The 21,503-nt window shown below is 38.9% G+C and overlaps 2 protein-coding genes across 3 annotated transcripts in view; one reads left to right on the forward strand and one right to left on the reverse strand.

Moving 5' to 3' along the window:
• Positions 1–1,403, reverse strand: part of hpse2 (heparanase 2) — a 56,500-nt gene extending 55,097 nt beyond the window's left edge. The window contains exon 1 of one of the 2 annotated variants that reach the window (XM_077581388.1): positions 1,271–1,403. The gene's annotated coding sequence lies outside the window, so the exon portion shown is untranslated. The remainder of the gene's footprint in view (positions 1–1,270) is intronic. The other variant, XM_077581389.1, reaches the window with a different exon arrangement.
• Positions 1,237–21,304, forward strand: cnnm1 (cyclin and CBS domain divalent metal cation transport mediator 1). Its single transcript, XM_077581387.1, has 10 exons — positions 1,237–2,753; positions 8,440–8,583; positions 10,723–10,863; positions 11,128–11,297; positions 12,508–12,607; positions 14,252–14,394; positions 14,467–14,710; positions 15,850–15,954; positions 17,268–17,369; positions 17,744–21,304. The coding sequence occupies exons 1-10, from the start codon at positions 1,355–1,357 to the stop codon at positions 17,821–17,823; spliced, it is 2,628 nt and encodes an 875-aa protein (XP_077437513.1). The 5' UTR covers positions 1,237–1,354; the 3' UTR covers positions 17,824–21,304.
• Positions 21,305–21,503: the final 199 nt, after the last annotated feature.

Genomic DNA, 21,503 nt, shown 5'->3' on the forward strand with positions numbered 1-21,503 from the left:
ACAGTGGTCTTAAAAAATAAACTCGGGTGGCGACTTTAAAGCAGGTTTAAATATGTAATTTATTCCGTCTGTTGGCTATATTGAACGATCATACAACACCTTAAATAACGATATGAAAATATATATTTTTAAAGATTGCAAAGTAAAAATTGTTTTAGTTCGTGTGTAATTTAATTATCGTAGCTATACTGAACATAACATGATAGCAATAACAAAGTGCTTTCAAGTCCATTTGTCAAGCAAATCAGTGAAATAGCGAAAAAATAGTATGTTATCAGAATCCGATGCAAAAATATATAGGCTCATATATAGCCTATAAGCAAATGTTGGACCGGTTAAAGATGTGTTGTTTAATTTACCTGTTAACAGGCACATAAAATGTAAATAATGACAAAAAGGGATTTTTAATATTACTATTATTGAATTGTGAATTGTGTTTTTATAAGACTTCGGGTGAAAATGTTTTCCCCTGTTGATGTTCAAATTTAAAATCTAAAAAAAATATATATAATACGAAAACATATTAAAACAACAATAATAATAATAATAATTAAGTTTTTAATTATGTTTTTTAATTCGCTATAGTGTAGGTCTATGTAAAAAAATAATGATTACTTTTTTTTTTTTAAGCAAATGGTTCATCTCTTTATTTGTGTTATTTATTTCACCAATACAGTACATTAAGCATAAATAAAACTTAGGGTGTTATTGTATTTTGTTAAAATACAAGTTACCTAAAGACGGGGAAAGAAACATTTAAGTCATTATGATGTCATTGTTTTTTTTTACGTTACAGATTATATAAATGGTTGTGATTTAAAGTGTTTTAGTACTTCTTACTCATTTGTACGTAAGCACTTGTACTCAATAGCGTGTACTTGTACAGTACTTAAGTACGTCCACTTCACTGACACTTCAGAACCTCAGTCATGTGACTTGTAAAGACATGCCTGTTGAAATCAAAGCGGTTTTGTTTGAAATAGTGACGATGCTACCATCTGGTGTTAAATTTGAGCATTACATACAGATATCGCTTGATCGTTTCCCCCTATTGGACTTGTTTATTATTATTATTATTATTATTATTATTATTATTATTATTATTATTATTATTATTATTATTATTATTATGGGTGTTACTAGTAATGAGATGTGGAGTAGTGGCATGGCCCTCTGATTCTATTTTTAGCAAGCGGCAGAAAGGGAAGAAGACGTCACGCGGCGTGTCATGTATATTTAAAGGCTGCGGTGCATGTTTACTGTGACATACCCACGGCTGCGCTCCGTGGATATGCGGCTCCGTCTGCCAACCACGTGACCCTGCCAGCTTCACCCCCCACGTCCTTCGTTCAGCATGATGGCTGCGGATGCTGCTCCCTGCCGCATCCTGCATCCTCTCCTCCTCCTCCTCCTCCTCTTCTTCTTCTCGTGGCTTGCAGCCCCCGCCGCGGCTCTGCTCGGCGTCCGGCCGGAGGACACCCAAAGCGGCGAGTTGTCCGTGCAGGACGGCGTCCTGAGAGCCACAGAGGGGACTCGTTTCGTTTTACGGGTTTACTACACGGACCATCCCCGCGTGAACCGCAGCGGGGCGGCCGAGGCGGCTCCCGCTGCACCATGGATCGCCTTCATTGAGGAACCGGACAGGGATGCGGGTCGCTCCAGGGGGAACCCGTGCGAGGAGGAGAGCGCCCGGAGTTCTGATATTGAGCTGCTGGGCTCGTTCCGATCCGCCTCCAGCCACAACTCGGTGCTCGTGGAGCTCCTCGCCAAGCACCTGCGCCGAGGCGAGGCGGTCAAGTATTACTCCATGTGCGCCTTCGACGGCGTCAAATGGGAACACTTCGACACTCGAGACTTTTGGTTGGCGGTGGTGGAGAGACCCGCCGAGGCGGACGCGTGGCTGCAAGCCGGCGTTTCCGTGCTGCTATTGGGACTCTCCGCACTGTGCAGCGGGCTCAACATCAGCATGCTGGCGCTGGACCCCGTGGAGTTGCGGGTCCTGCAGAACAGCGGCACCGTGAAGGAGCAGAAGTACGCGAGGAAGATCGAGTCCGTGCGCAAACATGGCAACTACATCCTGTGCACCGTAGTGCTGGGTAACGTCCTCACTAACACTTGCTTCGTGGTGTGGATGTGTCAGATTTTGGGGATGACCGCGCTTTCCACCGCAACCTGCACGTTGGGGATTTTCTTCATTGGGGAGATCCTGCCTCATTCGGTGGCATCCCGGCACAGCCTCGCCATCGCGTCCAAGACCTTGTGCGCGACCCGGCTCCTCATGCTCCTCTTTCTGCCCATCGCCTACCCGGTCTCCAAGATCCTGGACTTCCTGCTCCACCAGGAGATCTCCAGCTTCTACACGCGGGAGAAGCTGGTGGCCATGCTGCGCGTCACCGACCCGTACCACGATCTGGTCAAGGAGGAGCTCAACATCATCCAAGGGGCTCTGGAGCTGAGGACCAAGACGGTGGAGGATGTGCTCACCCCTCTGTCCGACTGCTACATGCTGTCCTCGGACGCCGCGCTGGACTTCGGCACCATGTCGGACGTGATGCAGAGCGGCTTCACCAGGATCCCCGTTTACGAGAACGAGCGGTCCAACATCGTGGACATCCTGTTCGTCAAGGACCTGGCCTTCGTGGACCCCGACGACTGCACCCCGCTCAAGACCATCACCGAGTTCTACAAGCACCCCATGCACTGCGTGTTCAACGACACCAAGCTGGACGTGATGCTGGAGGAATTCAAACGAGGTAATTGAACACCGGGGTGAATCCTGCTCCTCTTGGATCAATCCCAGGCCGCCAGACTATTAGGAAGGCGGTGCTGCTTGGCTTTTAAGGCGCCATATGCTCTGCTTCCCATTCTGGAGCTCTCACCACCTATGGTGTGAGGAGTCTTTGAAGTGGGCACGTGTAGTTAAAAACATACCAAAATACAAGAGGAGAAGTGCCGTGTTAAGCTCACAGTAGGCCGTGGCCATGAAGCGCCTTTCATCCCTATGGAGAGGGCCAGATGTGAAATGTGAAACAGTGTCAAACCGAGAGGGTTCAAACAGGGGTTACAGAGTCAGCGTGATGAAATACGGCCTGTCGCGATTTATCAATCGAACACATTAGGTGCATCCATTTTGTGTCACATAGCTGGATGCTATCCCATCTGACTTTGGGTGAGATACGAGTGACCAGGTATGGTGGTAGTGAACTCAATTCAACTTTCACAATAAGCAGGATTTCAGCAAATAGTGAACTATTCATCAAAAAAAGAGGCTTCAAGCTGTTTAACACTCACAGTTCAAGTTTACCATTACAATAAACATCAAAAGAGAATTTCTAACCAATGTAGAAAAAACAGATAAAAAAATATAGGTGGATGGAAACCCAACTTATTAGAATTTTCAAGAATTGCGAAAATAAACCTGAATGGAAAAGCCTAAAATTTGCACCCCAAAAAGTTTTTACGATTGGAGGTGGTGGATTTTTCAGCCTACTGTATCATTAAAAGGAAATGCTAATTTGGGCTATTGACAATTCCGAGATTACATCACAAGCAAAAATGGCGTCTAATGCTGCATTCAAAGAGAAGAGTGCAAGTCGAATTTTCTGACAATTATAAACATTTATTTCATAAAGTACATGTAGTTATTTGAAGCAGCACCACGTAATCAAACATGATTTGGACTGACTGCGTAATCAGCCATCGTTGTTGTTTACAATTGCCTTGTACGCTTTGAGGTCGGAAGAGGGATCAATCCGACTTCCCACCTTCCTTGAATGCAGCATCAACTCGGTGAAAGGAAGCTCTCTGCTCATTCAAAAGCATTGCATTTTGAATGGTTGTAATTTGATTTGAGAGAATTAATTGAATTTCAAAATGTGTCAATGTCATTTGACTACTATAACAATCTGCCTGGTTTATAGTCACAGGCGAAACGAATAAGCCGTTTGTTTTCCCCAAAATATCAGAAATTCGTGTCACGAATGGGTTGTGTTTGTTGGACCCCAAAAGAAAAGAGCAGACCGAGCCAGGGCGAAAGTCACTCAATTTTAATGAACCAACAAAAAGCGCACAGCGCGTGGACAAAAGGTTCCTCAACAAAAGGCAACGACGACAAAAAGGTGTACGTCGTGGGCAAAAACAAGAAAACACAAAATCACGCCGGAGGGCGGATAAAACAGAGAGGAGTGTAGCATACGTTGATTATAGAAAAACGCTACTAGTCTTATTACTGGTGGTGTCCACAACATCAAGAAAGATTGCCGCTAGAAAGGTAGCAGTATCAAAACGTCAGGTATGGTGAGTAGCGTCACGGAGCAATAACCCGACATTCCTCTCTGTTGCTGCCAGGCTTTTATTTCGGCCTGATGACATAATGGGCAGCAGGTGTGTCGGCAGGATCCGCCCTCCAGCTGTTTCCCCAGCAACTGCAAGGGAGAAATCAGAAACAGGAAACAGCAGAAAACCAAATCATAACAATTCGAAATTCTATGCTTTATACTCTGTGATGGTTCACTAAATTCGCTGACATTTTTTTTGAAACATTTGTAGGAAAACCCCATTATAGCTTTGCCATTGAAAAGTTCACCTAGCTTAATGCTAACAAACAATGCAAGATGACCCATGAATGCTAATGGATAATGCTAACGCTTAGCATTGATAGTTGCTGTTTATGAACACGTTGACAGATAATATAGCAATACTCACACCCATATAATCTTTATCTTTTATGAAAAAAATAGCTAGGTAGTAGGCTATAGTATTATTCTTCATTTGTGTCTGCATGACTATTTATTGCCTACTGATTGGAAGGATTGGATTGCAGCACTAAAGTATGTACAAATGATTTAACTCAATAAATGTTATTACTCTGTTTATATAATGAACAATATCATTGAGATATATTTGTCCTTATTAAAAACAGATTATAATTGAAGAAGAAAGTTAGTGGAGCTGTTGAAAAGGAAAAAGAAAACAGTGTTATTTTTTAAATTGATCTGGTAACAGGAAGTTAAAAATAACGTGGGCAAATATGCCATTAGGCTAGCAAAAAGTGTGTGTTTTTGGACTCATAATAGGGTGCCAGTGAACGCTTCAGCAGGCTGATTATTATGTGAAGGGAGACATGTTGACTTTGGGGAGAGGATCATAAATGACATTGCCACTCACAGGTCAGGAGGTCCATTGCTTCATCCCGCTCAGGATTATGATGGATAGCTTTTGGTCTGCTGACCCGCCGGCTCGCAGGTCTGACTATGAAGAGCTTTTTTCTTTCTCCATCTTCCACTCCGCGGGTGGTTGCCATTCAAGTCGGCAGACCAATCATGAAAAATTCAATTCCAACCTTTTTCCCTTCCTGTCTGGCGGCTTCCTTCATACTTTGATGAATTAAAAGCTCCAACTGCTCAGGCAGCCCTGCTGTGGGAATGTCACACTGGGATTACTGGGGTCGGTCATGCGGCGGAAGTGAGGGGAAATGTCACCAGCAAAACCTGCCTGCACAATCATGCACACTCAATAGACGACTAATTAGGTACGTCAGCATAATATAACGAGATCTGATACGAGTGCTGTGTCAACAATTTAGCCTTTGACATTCTGATTAAAATAATACAACATTATTTACAAATGTGTCAAACATTTTACAAGCATTTTAAAATAAAATATTCTGTAGTTGTTTATTATTTCTGTTGCATTGTTGATACATTTGAAAAGTAAATTTAAGGATTATGTGTAATTTTCATTCAACTGAAGCTTTCATTTTGGACAAATTATGACTTTATGTGACAAGGGACCACATTCGGTAGGCAAAAGTGTGCTATTTGAATGGCTAGTGGAACATGGGCTCCCTCTAGTGGTAACCAAAATAATCACTGTCCAAGTACAGTTCAGTTGTAAAAAATTTTTTTAACAACAACATTTACATATAATCTTTTTATATTAATATTTAAAAATATATATATTAATTAGGTACAGTTTTATGTAACTTAGCAATTTTTGAGTTGGAAAATATTTTACAGTGTTAATGTTTTAGTTTTTTACACAATATTACAATGACTTTAAATAATATTAAATATACCGACTAAAAAAACTGTCACATTTTGATAAACATTTGAACCTTCTACACAACTATTTTTAGTATTTTACCATTGGTTATGATGCAAGTACTTGGAGAGCTTTAAAAAAAAAATGTAACGTGGTAATGTAAAAATTAATAATAATAAATTGTAAAGTAGACTCACATGACTTTGCCTAGTCAGTAGAAAAGGTGATGATAAATTTTAAATATCATGAGAGAAATGTACATTTAAAAGTTTAATCATAATACAAAACAGTAGCCTATTGGTTAGCACGGCTGACTGTTTTGCCTGAAATGAATAAATAAATAAATAAATAAAAACCCAATGAGAGCAGTACTGCCACCTATTGTAGTGGACATGCAATTCCACTTTTTTCTTATACGGCCCCAAAAAAATGAAATAAAAAAAAACATGTTCCCCTCGGCATCGTACCGCATCCCAATATTAAAAAACAGACAGAGTGAATCAAATTGAAGCCTCCTGGTTCCCATAATGTATATGTGTAATGCAGGGATTACATTACGAGCGACAGTGAACGCAATGTGATGTTCACACAACAATGCATCATGGCAGGGGAGCCCTGCAAACTGGTGGAGCGAGCAGAACAATTCGCAAAAGAGACATTCGCATTCGACCCGGTTTCACTCGGGGCATGTGTGTGACTGTGTGTGTGTGTTGTTCTGCAAGGGTATTATGTAACACACGAGTGATGTAATGCAGTGCTCGGGCACATCAGCAGCTATGAGGGCACATCCACGCCTGACTCACCTGAGCTATTTTGACAGGCTGACGTCATCACCTCAACCATATTCACATTGACTTTAAGCAGTCTGTCAATCAGCACGTTTTATTCCACATTACACACTATCAGAATTTGTGGATTAAATGCTAGCTGTTCCTAGGAGGTTCGATTTGTCTTGAGAATTCCCCAAAGAAACCCTCCAAATGTTCTTGTGGGTCGTCTGCAGTTCACGGGCCACAGGTTGCCCACCCCTGCTCGAGAGGATTAAATGGTTTGATCCCTCACCAGAGATCACCTTAAATCTCAAACAAACTGGCTCACTGGAGGTTAGATATGCGTCTGAGTCTCTATTGGCGACTGGTTAGATAACCTATTTGGACAACATAAAAAAAAAATCTATTTTTTGTGCATGCGGCATGTTTTGACTATTGTGCATATTCATGCTTATAATGCTTGACTATGTTGACCCCATGGTGTCACATAGCCTTTGGATGATATTTAACCACAGATGCAGCCATCCCCAGACTGATTGTGTAATAATGCTTTACGTAAGGGCAGCCAAATCTTCCCAAAGTGCCAAAGCTTCTCCAGGCTAATCCCTCAAATATCCAATGACGTCTTGTCTGAGTCACAGAAGAAATAAAGGAATTGGAGGAATGAAGGAATATCATGTGCGAGCTCACATATGTGATATATATAAAACTGTACCCAAAAAATTGTGGATGTAATTATAATGTAAATGTATATACATTGAAACCTCAAAGTCAGCCTGGAGGATGGTGTTTGGAACATTTTAGGCAAAAATACTAAACTAAAAAATAACTACAAAATTGCACAGCAGTAAGGTCCCAGTGATGTCCCAAAACTTTTGTCCATTTCACCTGTTAAGGTGTTCATTTCTTACATTGAGAACCGCATGGCAGTCAAGAATGTTACTGTAATTTATGACAGTCACAGTTTGTCCTTGAGATGAATGAATAAATAGTGATATTTGCTGCTTTTCATTAAATAATACTAATTAAATCCATCCATCCATCTTAATTCCTTTATGTACATTGAGAAACGTAGTGGACATAAATCTAATCCCTGTGGCACCCAAAGTCATTTGGACAGAGATGAGACTTCACCTAGTTTACCTTTACAATAATAATAATAATAATAATAATAATAATAATAATAATAATTATTATTATTATTATTATTATTATTATTATTATTATTATAATGAATATAAAAACACCACATTCAAATGTTTTCAATCACAAATAATACAATTTAAAAATGACAATGAAATATTATTTTATATATCGAAATATTCATTTATATATCAATATATTAATTTATATGATTTTTTTTACAAAGTGGTACAAATTATATTATACTATATTTTTCTATTTCGTAGTCAAAATTGTTAGCTCTTCATATTTAGAAAAATGGTTACGTTCTTCCTAATAAATAGTAAAAATAGTCTGCAATGCGATCCAGTTTTTTTGTGGGGGTGGGGGGGGGGTTTGCACGAAATCCTGTTACCAGTACATTCTCGTAAGAACAGGCATGCACATCTATTGAAATGCACAAATATGCTCTTACAGTATCATCTTTCTTTGGTTGTGAATGCAGGCAAATCCCACCTGGCTGTGGTGCAGCGGGTCAACAACGAGGGCGAGGGAGACCCCTTCTATGAGGTGATGGGCATCGTCACCCTGGAGGATGTCATCGAAGAGATCATCAAGTCTGAGATTGTGGACGAGACAGATCTTTATAGTACGTACATATGAAAGATGAACACCAGCATGCAAGAAATTAATTAGCTCTGTTTCCAACTGCTTTTAACTCATTCACTCCCAGCCATTTTCACTGACGCAACCCCCTTTGCTCCCGGCTGTTTTACTGGATTTTGAGAGATTTTGCAAGGTCCACAGAATATTGTGTTCTATTGCTATAAAAGCAACCTACCAAAAGAAAGATTAGAGTCTATTTCTGTTTCTGTTTTGCAGCAATTAACATTAGAATATCGCTGTTTAATCATTATTCACAAATCTGTTTAAAACAGTGGGGAAAATAGCCTTTTGCAACATGGCCCTGGTTGATCTATTATACTCTGCTGCCACCTGCTGGCCGTTTTTGTAATAACTGCCATTGCTTCAACCATTCTCTTCAGTTCTGAGGCTGCATCAAAACCTTCTGTATGTTCTAGCATTTAAAAAACAACAGAAAAAACATATACATATCTCTTTGGGACACTGGTAATAATAAAAATAGAACGTATTTATATGTTTTTGGGAGCACATGAGTTAGTAGTTGGGTTTCCATCCACCAATCTTTAATTTTAATTTTCAAGAAATGCAAAAATAAAACTGAATGCAAATGCCAGAAATTCGAAAAATAACCCAAAATTTGCATAAAAGTTTTTATGCTTCGAGGGGGTGGATTTTGAAGCGTATTGAAAAAAGGAAAATGCTAATTTTGGCTATGGAAACAGCGTTTGCGAATAACCACTGGCAAGACCGGATATACGTTGCACGTTTTGACCAGATATTACGTTTTACGTATGTTTGTAGTGCCAAAGCAATGTCGGACGATAAAGTAGGGTATGTATGAATATTAATGCTATTTTAGATGGAAAACAGCAAAAGAAACGCTGCAATTTATCAAGAATTACAAAAGCAAACTCATATACAATGTTATCGCACAGCGCAGTCGCTTCCTGGTCTTCTTCTTTTTTTAAATTACTGGTGGATCACATCTCTATGGTGTATACCGCCACCTACAGCGGCGGAGTCCCCTATCGCAAAAGAAGAACAGATGGAAACGGGCATAAGTCGCATGTCCGTTTTGCGCATTTTCAGTAAATTCGCTTAAAAAATTGGAAACAATTAGATGGAAACATGACTAATGATTTGGTGAAGCAGCATGTTGCTCATAATCCCAGGTTATCGTATGCTCAAGTGGTTTAATTTAATTTTAAATTTAATTTGTTCCATGCTCAGACATATAGGAAATGTTTCACTAGGGGACCCAGTAAGTTGTCATTAGTTTAGTTGTTATGCCTATGAATACTGTTATATTATATGTATGTATATGTTTATGTTCAATTATCTCTTTGTTTACAGAGTTATAATAGCACTGCAACACAGCACCGAATCTATTTGTTAGACTATATATTGTGTTTTGTATTTTGTGTTAGCATTAAGCGAGCAGACGTTTTAAAATATGCAACATGTACTTCACCCTTACATAAGTATTTACGTGAATACAAATACTTAGATAGACATATCCTCTCAAAAATGTGTGATACAAACAAAAAAAGTCATATTTGATGTGCCAGAATAATGTTTCAATTCGCTATAGCATATATCACTAAAAAGGGAGGGTGTAGCAATATTTCCTGTAGGCTATTTTTAACAGGTGTTCGCATTTTCTATGAATAATTCAACGCATAATCAAACACCTCATTAATCTATTGATTCCATGCTCTCACCCCTGTTGTTCACAGCTCACTACTTATACACAATGAAATAAGTGAAATCACCATAATCCTTTAATTGCCTGGAATAAAAATGCTAATCTCACATGGGCTTTCTTTCAATATATGTGCTACCACTTGGGGGGAAAAAAACGTTTAATTGCATGTCATGTGTGGGTGCACATTCAGTAATTATACATACAGGAAAGAGGAGCTTATGTCTTTATGGCACCAGCTGTCATTGAAGCAGTTATGACTCATTTGAGGGAATGTAATATATTAAATACCTTCGCATCTGCGGAGGATTAGTATTTATCAATCAGATATGCGTGCGGATAATCCAATGCAATCCAAAGAAACCCATGACTGAAACCTATTTAGCGTGAGTAAAAAGAGAAAACACGTTTAAATACCTGGTTTGGCCGTGTGTTTCGCAGCTGATAATCGGACCAAAAGGCGAGTATCGCAATACGAGAGGAAACAGCAGGACTTTTCCATCTTCAAAGTGGCAGAAAATGAGCTGAATGTGAAGATCTCGCCGCAGTTGTTGCTGGCAACACATCGCTTTTTGGCTACAGGTAGGTCATGTGATCCAGATGGGGACCTGTGGAATTGCGCATAAGTGGAACGTCACCAAGGGCAAAACTTTCTCAATTTGACCAAAAGTTTTATAGCTGTTGGTATTTATTTTGAGAAAGGACAAACAATAACAAATTAATGACAGCAACCTTAACAGTCGCTATGTGAGATGGGACAGAGGGAGGCGAGAACAAAAAGCAATGGTGTTTTTTCCCCTCACCCTCCCATATTGCTGCATGCGCGTTTGTGTCTCCCACTGCCAGAGGTGGAGCCGTTCAGGCCGTGTCACCTGTCAGAGAAGATCCTGCTCCGTCTCATCAAGCATCCCAGTGTGGTGCAAGAACTCAAATTCAACCCCAAGAACAAACACGCTGCTCAGCACTACCTCTTCCAGAGGAACAAACCCGTCGATTACTTTGTCCTCATCTTGCAGGTAAACGTGCTGAATTTAACAGAAAAGCATATGAAAAGTAGTTTTGTGGTTTTAGTTACCATTTTCACAGCAGTCAGTTTTGAAGTGTAAACTGTTTTGAACACTACCACCCACTAATACAGTGTTTCCCAACCTCAGCCAAGACATTTGTATATTACAAATATCACCGCACCCCACCAAAGAAAAATGAAAACAATACAATAATCTAATTGGGGAAAAAAACACTCTATTTTAAAAAGTATTTCAGATGTCTGATCTCCACTCAGATCTTCACAGAGGATCAAAAATTTACAATCTCCCCTAAAACACCGCATCGTGACAATGGTGTTTTTCTTTTCTTATTTACCTTCCATGAACAAGAAAATAGCTTGGGAATAAACAAATATTTTTGTTAGCAGTTCAGCCTTGGAAGAGGTCTGAGCTCCGTTAAGTGACATTCTAGTCATATTAGATATAGATACCATTTTATCAGATTATATGTTTTATAAGTAGTGTTGTCAAGCGATTAATTGCATTTTTTTCCTAGTTAACTTGCCGTTAATCACACGTTTTATTTATTGTAAAAAAAAAACTAAAACATTCTTGTACTCTTCTCATAAAAAACTATTGGGCTGTCACAACGAATCTATAATGCACTATAACCTTTACAGGTGAACCTAATTCAACCTCTAAACTTTTGAATGCAATTGCTCAATGTTTTAGTAGTAAAAACTGGTGACCAACCAACACATTTCCAAAGACGTCCACTTCTATGCCTTTCTGCGACTCTTCCAGTCTCTGGCTTGCAACTTGCTGATGCCACAGTAACACTGCTGATCAATTATTTGCTCTCTGTCTTGGTCTCAAGATGTCAAAATGTCAACAGCAAAATGAAGTGGACTTTTATTTTATCAGTTTTCAATGAACCAGAAAATTCATATAGTATAAAAGTTTAGGGAATGTCCCTTTTAGAGGTTAGAGTGCATTTTAGGTTTATCTTATCTAAAATCCTTGAGGAGTCATGTATGTTTTCTGCTGCCCACAGGACATTTCCTTTTCGGGGTACAAAACCCAACAAAATTCAACAAACAGTAACTTGTCAGCTTTGCAATAAAACAAATCCTTGTGCTCAATATTGCATGTACAATGTTGATGAAATATTTCTTGTGTGGGCTGTTCAATTGAATTCTGTGTTGACGTGGTGGTGACATGAAAAATGCTGACGTTGCAGGGTCGGGTGGAGGTAGAAATCGGAAAGGAGGCCCTTCGATTTGAAAACGGAGCATTTTCCTACTACGGCATGCCAGCCCTCATCCCGCCCCTGCCAATCGGTAAGTACATCCTCCATAACAAGTCAATATATGTCAGTCAACTGGGGGGCCTCAACGGGAGCTAATGGTGGTGATGACGGCGGCAACAAGGAGCAATGATAAACAGGGGAACTAATTGACATCTAAATCCCTTCAAGTTAAGTGCAGTGCAGCCGAACAGCGTCTGTGGGAAAAAAGTAATTAAAAAGATGAGATTGAGAGAGAATTTCCCAGCGGAAGAACACAACCTGACTAGGATTATGTGGGCTAAGACTGCCGAGCGAGCAGAAAAGGTTCTCAGTTCCTATATGTGCACTTTTGGTCTTCAAGAGTGTGTGAACATATTTTGCATTCCAGTGTTAGGCCCGAGGCAATTACAAAAACTCATTTTAATATCTCTTAATCCAAAAATTGGGACATTGCAAAAGTGCACAGTTCAGAAACTGCACAAGTATAAAAACTTTCGATCTTCTACTGTGAAAAATAATGTAGGTTGGCTACATGCAGTGGTGCCTTAAAATTAGGGGTGTCAGGCGATTAACATTTTTTATTGTAATGAATCCCATGATTTCAAGTAGTTAACTCGTGATCCATTGCTAATTTTATATCTGTTCTAAATGTACAATAAAATGTTTATTAAGTTACATACTCTTGTTAACATAAAAGGGGGGAATGCTAAATTAATCGAAATATGGCTGCATCTTTTAGTCATTGATATAGTAATTTCATAATAATTCAAAAATTTAGTTAAAATTAAAAAATATGTACTGTACTGTAACGAGTGTGATGTTGATTTGTGTTGAGGTCATTTTACTGCCACTAGAAAAAAAATTGCATTTGTAAGACATTGGTGAAATCTCAGTATATTTTTCTTTTCATATTAAAGGTGCATTGTGCCGTTTAAAAAGGTAATATTAGAGCTTTTTCTACATCATGCATGCTCCACCAATAACCAGATGAGTACGTAGAGCCCTGACTGTTTTACTCTGACTGCATCTATCAGCTTTTATCTTCCCTTTATAGTAAAGTGTGCGGACCCTGTACACTCCACAGTTTCTTTGGGTAGGGGAGGGGTGGAGTGGTGGAGGGTGACATCATGCGCGTCCCCGCGGAGTAGCGGACATGTGGCGTTGTGCTAGCATTGGTGTTAGCTAGCGTACGACACTGCACGCATGAGCTGCTAACTTTCCATAGTTGAGATGCTGCAGTTACATCTTGGGCCAGAGGTGGCAGTCACGAGTAAAAAATAAAATAAAATAAAAAAAGACAAACTGCACAAAGATCTTTTAAGAGTTCTGAGATCTCTAATCTTTAACATAAAGTAACTTGTGAAATTCTTCACATTTTTAAAATTGTAAAATACAGCTTGACCCTATTCTCCACAAATATATGCATTATTATTAAATGTATTACTGCTTAATTTTGACGTGGACATGTCTGCTGCGTTGTGACTGGAATTCCCCCAGTACAGGCTTTCCAAGTAAGGGGCGGTCATTAATCGCTCGTTTACAAAAATTGTGAAGTTAAAGGAACTTTAAATTGACCCAAAATTAACACACTAATTTTGACACCCCCAACCTAAAATATTATATCTTTCCCTGTGTAATTTTTTAAATATTATTCTTGTGCATGTTCCTACAGTGTTTTTCCTGATTTTCCGTGCAGGCCAGCGGTACAGCTCTCGCAGCAGTGGTCTGAACCAATCAGACTCGCTGCTAAGCGGCGGGAGCATTGGTCAGCTCTCAGCGGGAGGGCTTTACCTACCGGACTACTCGGTCCGACAGCTCACAGACCTGCAGGTCATCAAGGTGACTAACACAAACTTGTACTCATTTAGAACACGGCATGAATACTTCCCCAAACCGTGACCCTTTCCTCAGATAATCAGGACGCACTACCAGAACGCTCTGACGGCCACGCGGATGGACAGCTCTCCGCAGACACCGGACCCAGTGGACTCAGACGCTAAAGGGAGGCCCCCCGTCGTGGAGGCCCGCTCCCACAGCATCGCCCTCCCCGTCACCAGCGCCCACACCCGCCTGGGACTGGCACGCCTCGCTCAGCTACATCCCCACGCGGGCCTTCGCAACACCTCCAGGCTCAATAAAAGAAACCGTATTGTTCGTAAGTTGGGGGAACTCGATGTGAGTGTTTGGTGGCATCAACTGGAGACATTTATTGATTACATTTGGAACAATTTAGTTTTACGTATCAATTTAAGTTTGGATATTCACAAAAATATGTTTGGTGTACTTTGCTAGATAATAATCCTTTACAAGTTTTCTTTGGATCTAGTTTCTGGAAAAACAAACTAGTACTAGTACACACACTCCCTCTAGTGGTACATGAAAGTACAGCATTGTATTTGTATTTAACATGTAAGGCCAATACATTCATATTTAATTTTTAAAGAACTGCTGAAGTTTAATTTAGGTACACTTTTATTTCATTTCTATGTACAATGCTTTTTAATTGCATCTATATATAAGTACCAGTGCAGATTTTATTTTCCTATAAACCTAGCTAAAAAAAATAATCTCTGTTGTCTAAAACAACATCTGGGCCAATTTAAGATGAAATGACAATTTTATCTTTAATTGAATAAAAACAGTACAATTTAAATAAAACAGCACAACGTACTGCGATTTGCTGTGCTTGTAGGGAAATGATTAGATGCTGTGCAGTTCTACATCACAGCAAACTACATACAATCGGAATAATAAACATAATGCTAAATTAAATATCTCTTTGACAGTGTCAAGCAAAACAGAGCTTTATTATCTTATGTAAGAACAGATTTGTTGATACAGCTCTTGTATCGCATCTAATATTATGGTGGGCAGTGCGTGCGTATATTTAGAAGGGCATCTCAAATCCCACTTTAATTATCTTTCACACTATTGTACCATAAGGTATTTACAGATAAAGCATCTGATGAAGTCAAAGTCCCATTATGACTCATCTCCCAAAACTCAACAAACGCGGCATGCACAATCTGCTCCTTTTTTTTTTTTTTAGGCTTAAAGGATTTCCCACAAGCCATCTGTACTCTGCTAATAGATGTCACTCCCTCTGTGTCAAGAAGAAAAATCAGCAGATGGCTCAACTGCTTGTCAATAACAGAGACAAATGTCACTGCGAGTCATAAAAACATTGCCAGATAAATCACCCATCTTGAAATGCAATCATTTTACCTTAAAGGGTCATGAAAAGCTAATCAATAGTCTTGGTTCTTCTGCTGACTGGCACCTTTCTTCACACAGGCAGCAAATCTGATGGCCAACGGAGTCCCAATGACACCGTGTTCCTCCGTATGGATGGGATTCCCTACATCCAAGAGGATCGTCCAGAAAATTATGGAGAAAACGGTCAGTATTGTCAAATAATATCTGCTTTTTGAATTAGAAATTTTATTTGGGCTTAATCAGAGGCACTTTAAATTGTGGCAGGTGTATTATTATTATTACTTATTTAAAAGTGATGGTGACTGACCACATCCCCAGTTACAAGAGGGACCACATTATTTCAGTTGTTAAATTTTACTCCCCCTCTTAACTCATTTGCTCCCAAAAATGTATAAATAAGTTATATTTTAAATGTTTTAAGTGTCCCAAAGACGTATTTATACGTTGTCGTTGTTTTTTAATGTTAGACCATACATAAGGCTTTGATGCAGCCTCTCAATGGCAAAGAACAGTTGAAGCAATAGTAGTTATTACAAAAAAAGTTAAGCAGCAAAATCCAGCCGTTTTGATCTATTTCAGTTGGCAGCCATTTTTCCACTTACTGTCAACTGAAGATGACATAACAGTTGCTCAGGGCTCAGGCAAAAAACAATCACAGCTCACATGTTTTCTGAAGCTGAGCTGTGATTGGTTACCTGAGTCCTGAGCAACATTGATGTCATCTTCAGTCGACAGCAAGTGGCAAAATGGCCGCCACCTGAGATGGATAAAAATGGCTGGATTTTGCTCCATAACTCATATTCCACAAATGTAATATTAACCAGAACGTCATGTTTAGACGAGTGAGGTCACATATAACATATTATTGTCAAGAAATGTTTAAGGTTGACTTCCTTTTTAAGAATTTTTTTTCCAATTAAGTTATGTGTTATAGGTCATATTAATGGTGGAAAAAGTTCAGACATGATTTATGATGGTCTCATTCTTTTACACCACAAAAAACAGGCCTTTGAACAGGGGTGTGTAGACTTTTTATATGGACTGTTTTTTCAAATGGTACATTATTACTGTATTTTATCGTGATTCCAATATCTTTTAAGCAACACACGGGAGGGTAATTTTCCACAATGGTCAACATGCAAAAGAATATAAGCTTAAATAAACATTGTTAAGCATTGCAGTAATTATAAGACATTTAATTGGATATTTTTATGTTACTTACTTGTGCCAGTTTTGTAATCTATGTTATGTATCTATTTCTCTATTTACTTGATTTTTTAAATTAGCATTTATCCTTCATTTATTCAGCTCAATTAATTTTATCTCATATTTTTTAAATACAATTGGATAGAGCTGTTTTATGCTCGAAAAAAATAAAAGAATATATATATTATGCACTAAAATAAAACAACATAGAGGGTGTCAAAATATTATACAGTATATAAAAAATGTAATTAAATATTCAACCTGCTCTACTTTTTTGTGTCTTCTTTCAGACGTGCCTACAGACTCTCAGCCATCCACGTCTCCTTACATCAGCTCTCGCTCTCTGTCCAGCTCAGAAGAGAACGTCGGCAAGAAGCTCCTGCGTAAATTGAGTGAGTGAGACATCCGCCGTGAACACATGAAGCAATTTGTGCGTCTGCTTGTGTCAGATGTGGCAACTGCGCCTGGCGTAACTTAGCAACGGATGATGAGTTACTGTGATGGTTACTTGCAGACGTTAAGCTCCCTGTTGGCTATGACTCACTTATTTATTCTTTCATTTGGATTTGGGTCAAGGGATATGTTGTCGAGTTTTACTTCACATTGCCAGTGAGGCTGGTCCTTTTGTCAGAACACCCCCCAGTGTGTTCATGAAATTGTGTGCTCCAATGAAAACCAAAGTTGAACTTTTGACCTTAATTCGATGCTTCATAATTAAGATCCTTTTGTTTGCCACTAAATGTCAGCATGTTAACCTTGTTTCCAGGTAACAAGAGGAGGAAAAAGTCTCGAGATGGAGGAAGTAGCTTGGAGGAAGGTCTGGAGCAGCCTCCAGTGACAAGCTAGCGCACTTCTTATTTATTTTTCCTCATCCAACCGTCCACGTGACGTAAACTCCCTCGATGTCCTGGCACCTCCCTCATCATGTGCTGTAGTTACCAGTGCTGTCAGGTCTCCACGGATACTCTGTCCCCAATCTGACTCCCTTCACGCCTTCTGTGATTGAGACAAAAAGGGAACGAGACGTGGGGGTAGAAAAAAAGAACTTGAGCTGAAAATTCCCAATAGCAATATATTGGCTTAATCGGCCGTGTGTGGTGGTTTGATTCCCGAGTGGGAACTAAAGCCTCTGATACGCCTTTTACATCAAACTGGTGCCAGTGCTGGTTGGGTACATGTGTTATGTCATGTGTGTGGACTGGACTATTGTTTGTTGAAGATGTTTTACCTTGAGTCAGCCCTACCTGAGTGTGACCAGTGACTCTGTGTCTGCTGCTTCCATCTTCAGTTGTCTGAGGAAGAGTTCTTTGTTGTCTTCAAAAATCCTCATAACCCCCTAGCACTGGCACCATCTGTGTGAAAGTGGTACACAGTAATTTAAGCCATAACGTGTCAATAATCCATCAAGTCATCTCAATCAAAGGCTGTTCTTGTGACATTCTAGCAAGATAATGCACAAAAAAATGCATTTTAGGGGAAAATGACAAAAATTGAATTGCAATATTTTTTGTTGTTGTAAAAAAATAACCACTAACTGTCAACCCCAAAATGTTCTTACAATATTTTGTATGGGCCCCGACTAGGTAGTTTAAACACGGCATTCTGATTAATATTGTGTTTGTGGAATATGAGTGAAGAAGGCCACCCAAAAATCCACCCATTTTTACCCATCTTAGGGGTCGGCCATTTTGCCACTTACTGACTGAAAATGACATCACAGTTGCTCAGGTAACCAATCACGACTCACTTTCAAAAAACACGACTGGTCGTTACCTGAGCCCTGAGCAACTGTGATGTGATTTTCAGTCAGCAAGTGGCAAAATGGCTGCTCACCTGAGATGCAAAAGAGTTTCTTTCATTGGGAAGAAAAAAAACATTATTTCTATTTGTTTCCATTTTGCAGCAATTAGCATAAGAATTTAGCTAAGTTTCATCATTATTCACAATTCTGTTTAAAACAGAGGGGAAAATAGTTATTTGCAACATGGCCCTGGTTGATCTCGTATACCCTGTTGCCACTTGCTGGCTGTTTTTGTAATAACTACCATTGTTTTAAGCGACCTCTTCAGTTCAGAAGCTGCATCAAAGCCTTCAGTATGCTCTAAAAAAACCAATATAAAAACATATAAATACGACTTTGGGACCATTGTAATATTTAAAATAGCACATATTTATACGTTTTTGTGAGCAAATGAGTTATATTCCACAAACGCAATATTAGTCAATTATTGTCTTGTCCTCATCAGTGTCACAATTGAGCTGGATTTTTACTTTGGTCGAGAGGCGGTGTATTCCGTTGAAAGGATAAATTAACAGCATTTTTCTGTTAAAAACAAAACAAAACAAGATTTCCTACTATATTGTCATGAGAGCACGTTTACCATCAGCAAAGGGGACATACGGTGTGATATTCCGTTTCATATTGTGAGACAGTTGGCAACTGGAGTTGTTTTCCACTTGTGTCATAATGGCGCCATCTAGTGCCAATGCATAAAAAAGATGATGATGACAAAAAAAGCCACTACTGTACAGACCAGAGCACAATTTTGAAGATGAAAAAAACTTAAGAGCCATATTCTCCTGAACTTGAACGACAACTAATTGTAACTCCTACAGACTTTAGAGGGGCTTGCACACTTTTCAAAAGGAGACACTTTCTTACCTGTTTGTTTTTATATGAGATAACCAAATAGGATGTGAACAATAGCAATATGTACAGTTGGTGGATTTCATTTAGCATTAGATACTACTACTAATTCTATCATTGCATGTTTTCAGCAAACACCATTTTCTGTGCTTTTGTAGCTTTAGGGACTATCACATGAACTAATAATACTATTGTGATGCCATAATAACAATAGTGCAATAAGACAATTCTGTGCTACTTGAAACATAGTGGAACCTCTAAGGTCGAAGGACCCTGACAATTAAGCATTTGAGACAAATTTTAAGAAATATGCGCATCTTTATTCAGAGAGAACCAGGATGTAATAATGTTGCAAAAATAAGAAGGGCGAGACCCTGACGCGACAATCTGACCTTGGAACAGACTTTCCATTCATTCTATGAGAATTATTTTTTAGAGTAAAAAGTGAAAAAACTGGAGCGTGCTCAAAATAATTGTGTTCAACCTTAGAAGTTCCACAGTATTACATTTTACATATTGACAATGTAAATGCCACCCCTCAAAAAATCAATTGATTTTTTTTTCCAAGCGTTAGGTGCCTAAGTCCAACTGTTGAGTAGGGACATTAATTCATAATGGCATCTGTTTCGATAAAAAACATCAATATTTGGCACTAGTGCATCGAAACACAACAGGACAGGAAGTACTGCAATAATATTTTGTCACCCCATGTCTTTTAACACGACACTGAAGCTGCCTACAAACCAACTAACAATAAGCTACATGTGTGTGTGAGGACGTCTTAAGACTTACAGTATAAGCAGAGAAAAGTTGTTATTTGCATGTTTGTTTATTTATGCTACCTATAAAGTAGGATTGTCCCCTTTAGAGAGCCCTGCTGTCCTCATGCATGCTAGGGCAGGGGCCGTGCATGAGTAGCATTTCTGCACTAACTTCTCCCCAAAAGAAACTCCTTCAAATCTTATGCTGCTTTCGCTTATGTGTATGATCTTCACAAAAACAAACAAACGTGCGTTTCCTTTAAAAGGCTGCTTTAAGTTGCTATCACGTGGAAATGGAGGCTTGTAAGGCTACCTGAGGCCTTTGAATACTTGCATAAGGACATTAGAAGCATTTTGGATATTCAGCAAAGGGAGTTAATAATTCAAGTCATTTTTAATTGAGTGGAACCAAGAGAAACGTGAAACTTGCATCAATTTGAGAGAAAAACAATATGACGCAGGCGCTGACGTCAAGCCTCTTTTAAACACACATGAATGCAGTGATAATACAGTCTGCCTGCAAAGGGTCGAAAGTACAGAGGATAATGCACTGCTCAGCACTTGGGACTGACCCAGCTCCACACAGACTAATAAAATGACTCACTGACACAAATTTTTGCTCATTTTTGTAGTAGTTAATGTAAGTTATCCAAAGATAGTAATATGAAATTAAGCAAACCAAAACACAAAAATGTTTAAATAAAATGTGAATTTATTACAGAGAACAAAATATGCTTTTTTGTTTTATTTATTTTTATTTCCCATCAATACTGATCTTCTGTATATTTGTTTTCTTGTCACATTTTATTTGGATTTTGTACTGTAAGTACTGTACTGAACTATAAGCTACTGAACAACCTTCTAATATATTTGAACAAATTATATATAATACATTATGAACAATAAAAATATAATAACATACTTTGGTCTTTCACTTTTCTTTATAAATATTTTTATTTACCATTCAATCTACTCTGCAGTTTTTTTTCTTGTCATATTTTGCAATCTGGATGATTATGTTCTGTAAATTATCCAAAGATAAGAAAACTTCTAGTACTCTTCAATGATAAATTGTACTACGCTGTTCTCTTTATATTTTACATTTACTTTTCCCATAA

Source organism: Vanacampus margaritifer, chromosome 12 (assembly GCF_051991255.1).
Source record: "Vanacampus margaritifer isolate UIUO_Vmar chromosome 12, RoL_Vmar_1.0, whole genome shotgun sequence".
Taxonomy (NCBI): Eukaryota; Metazoa; Chordata; class Actinopteri; order Syngnathiformes; family Syngnathidae; genus Vanacampus; species Vanacampus margaritifer.

Excerpts from the sequence above, each read along its gene's own strand:
- cnnm1 (XM_077581387.1), top strand. The coding sequence starts at position 1,355 with ATGATGGCTGCGGATGCTGCTCCCTGCCGCATCCTGCATCCTCTCCTC. Across the intron at positions 14,711-15,849 it reads TAAAAGAAACCGTATTGTTC|GCAGCAAATCTGATGGCCAA; the intron begins GTAAGTTGGGGG and ends TTCTTCACACAG. Across the intron at positions 17,370-17,743 it reads GAAGCTCCTGCGTAAATTGA|GTAACAAGAGGAGGAAAAAG; the intron begins GTGAGTGAGACA and ends CCTTGTTTCCAG.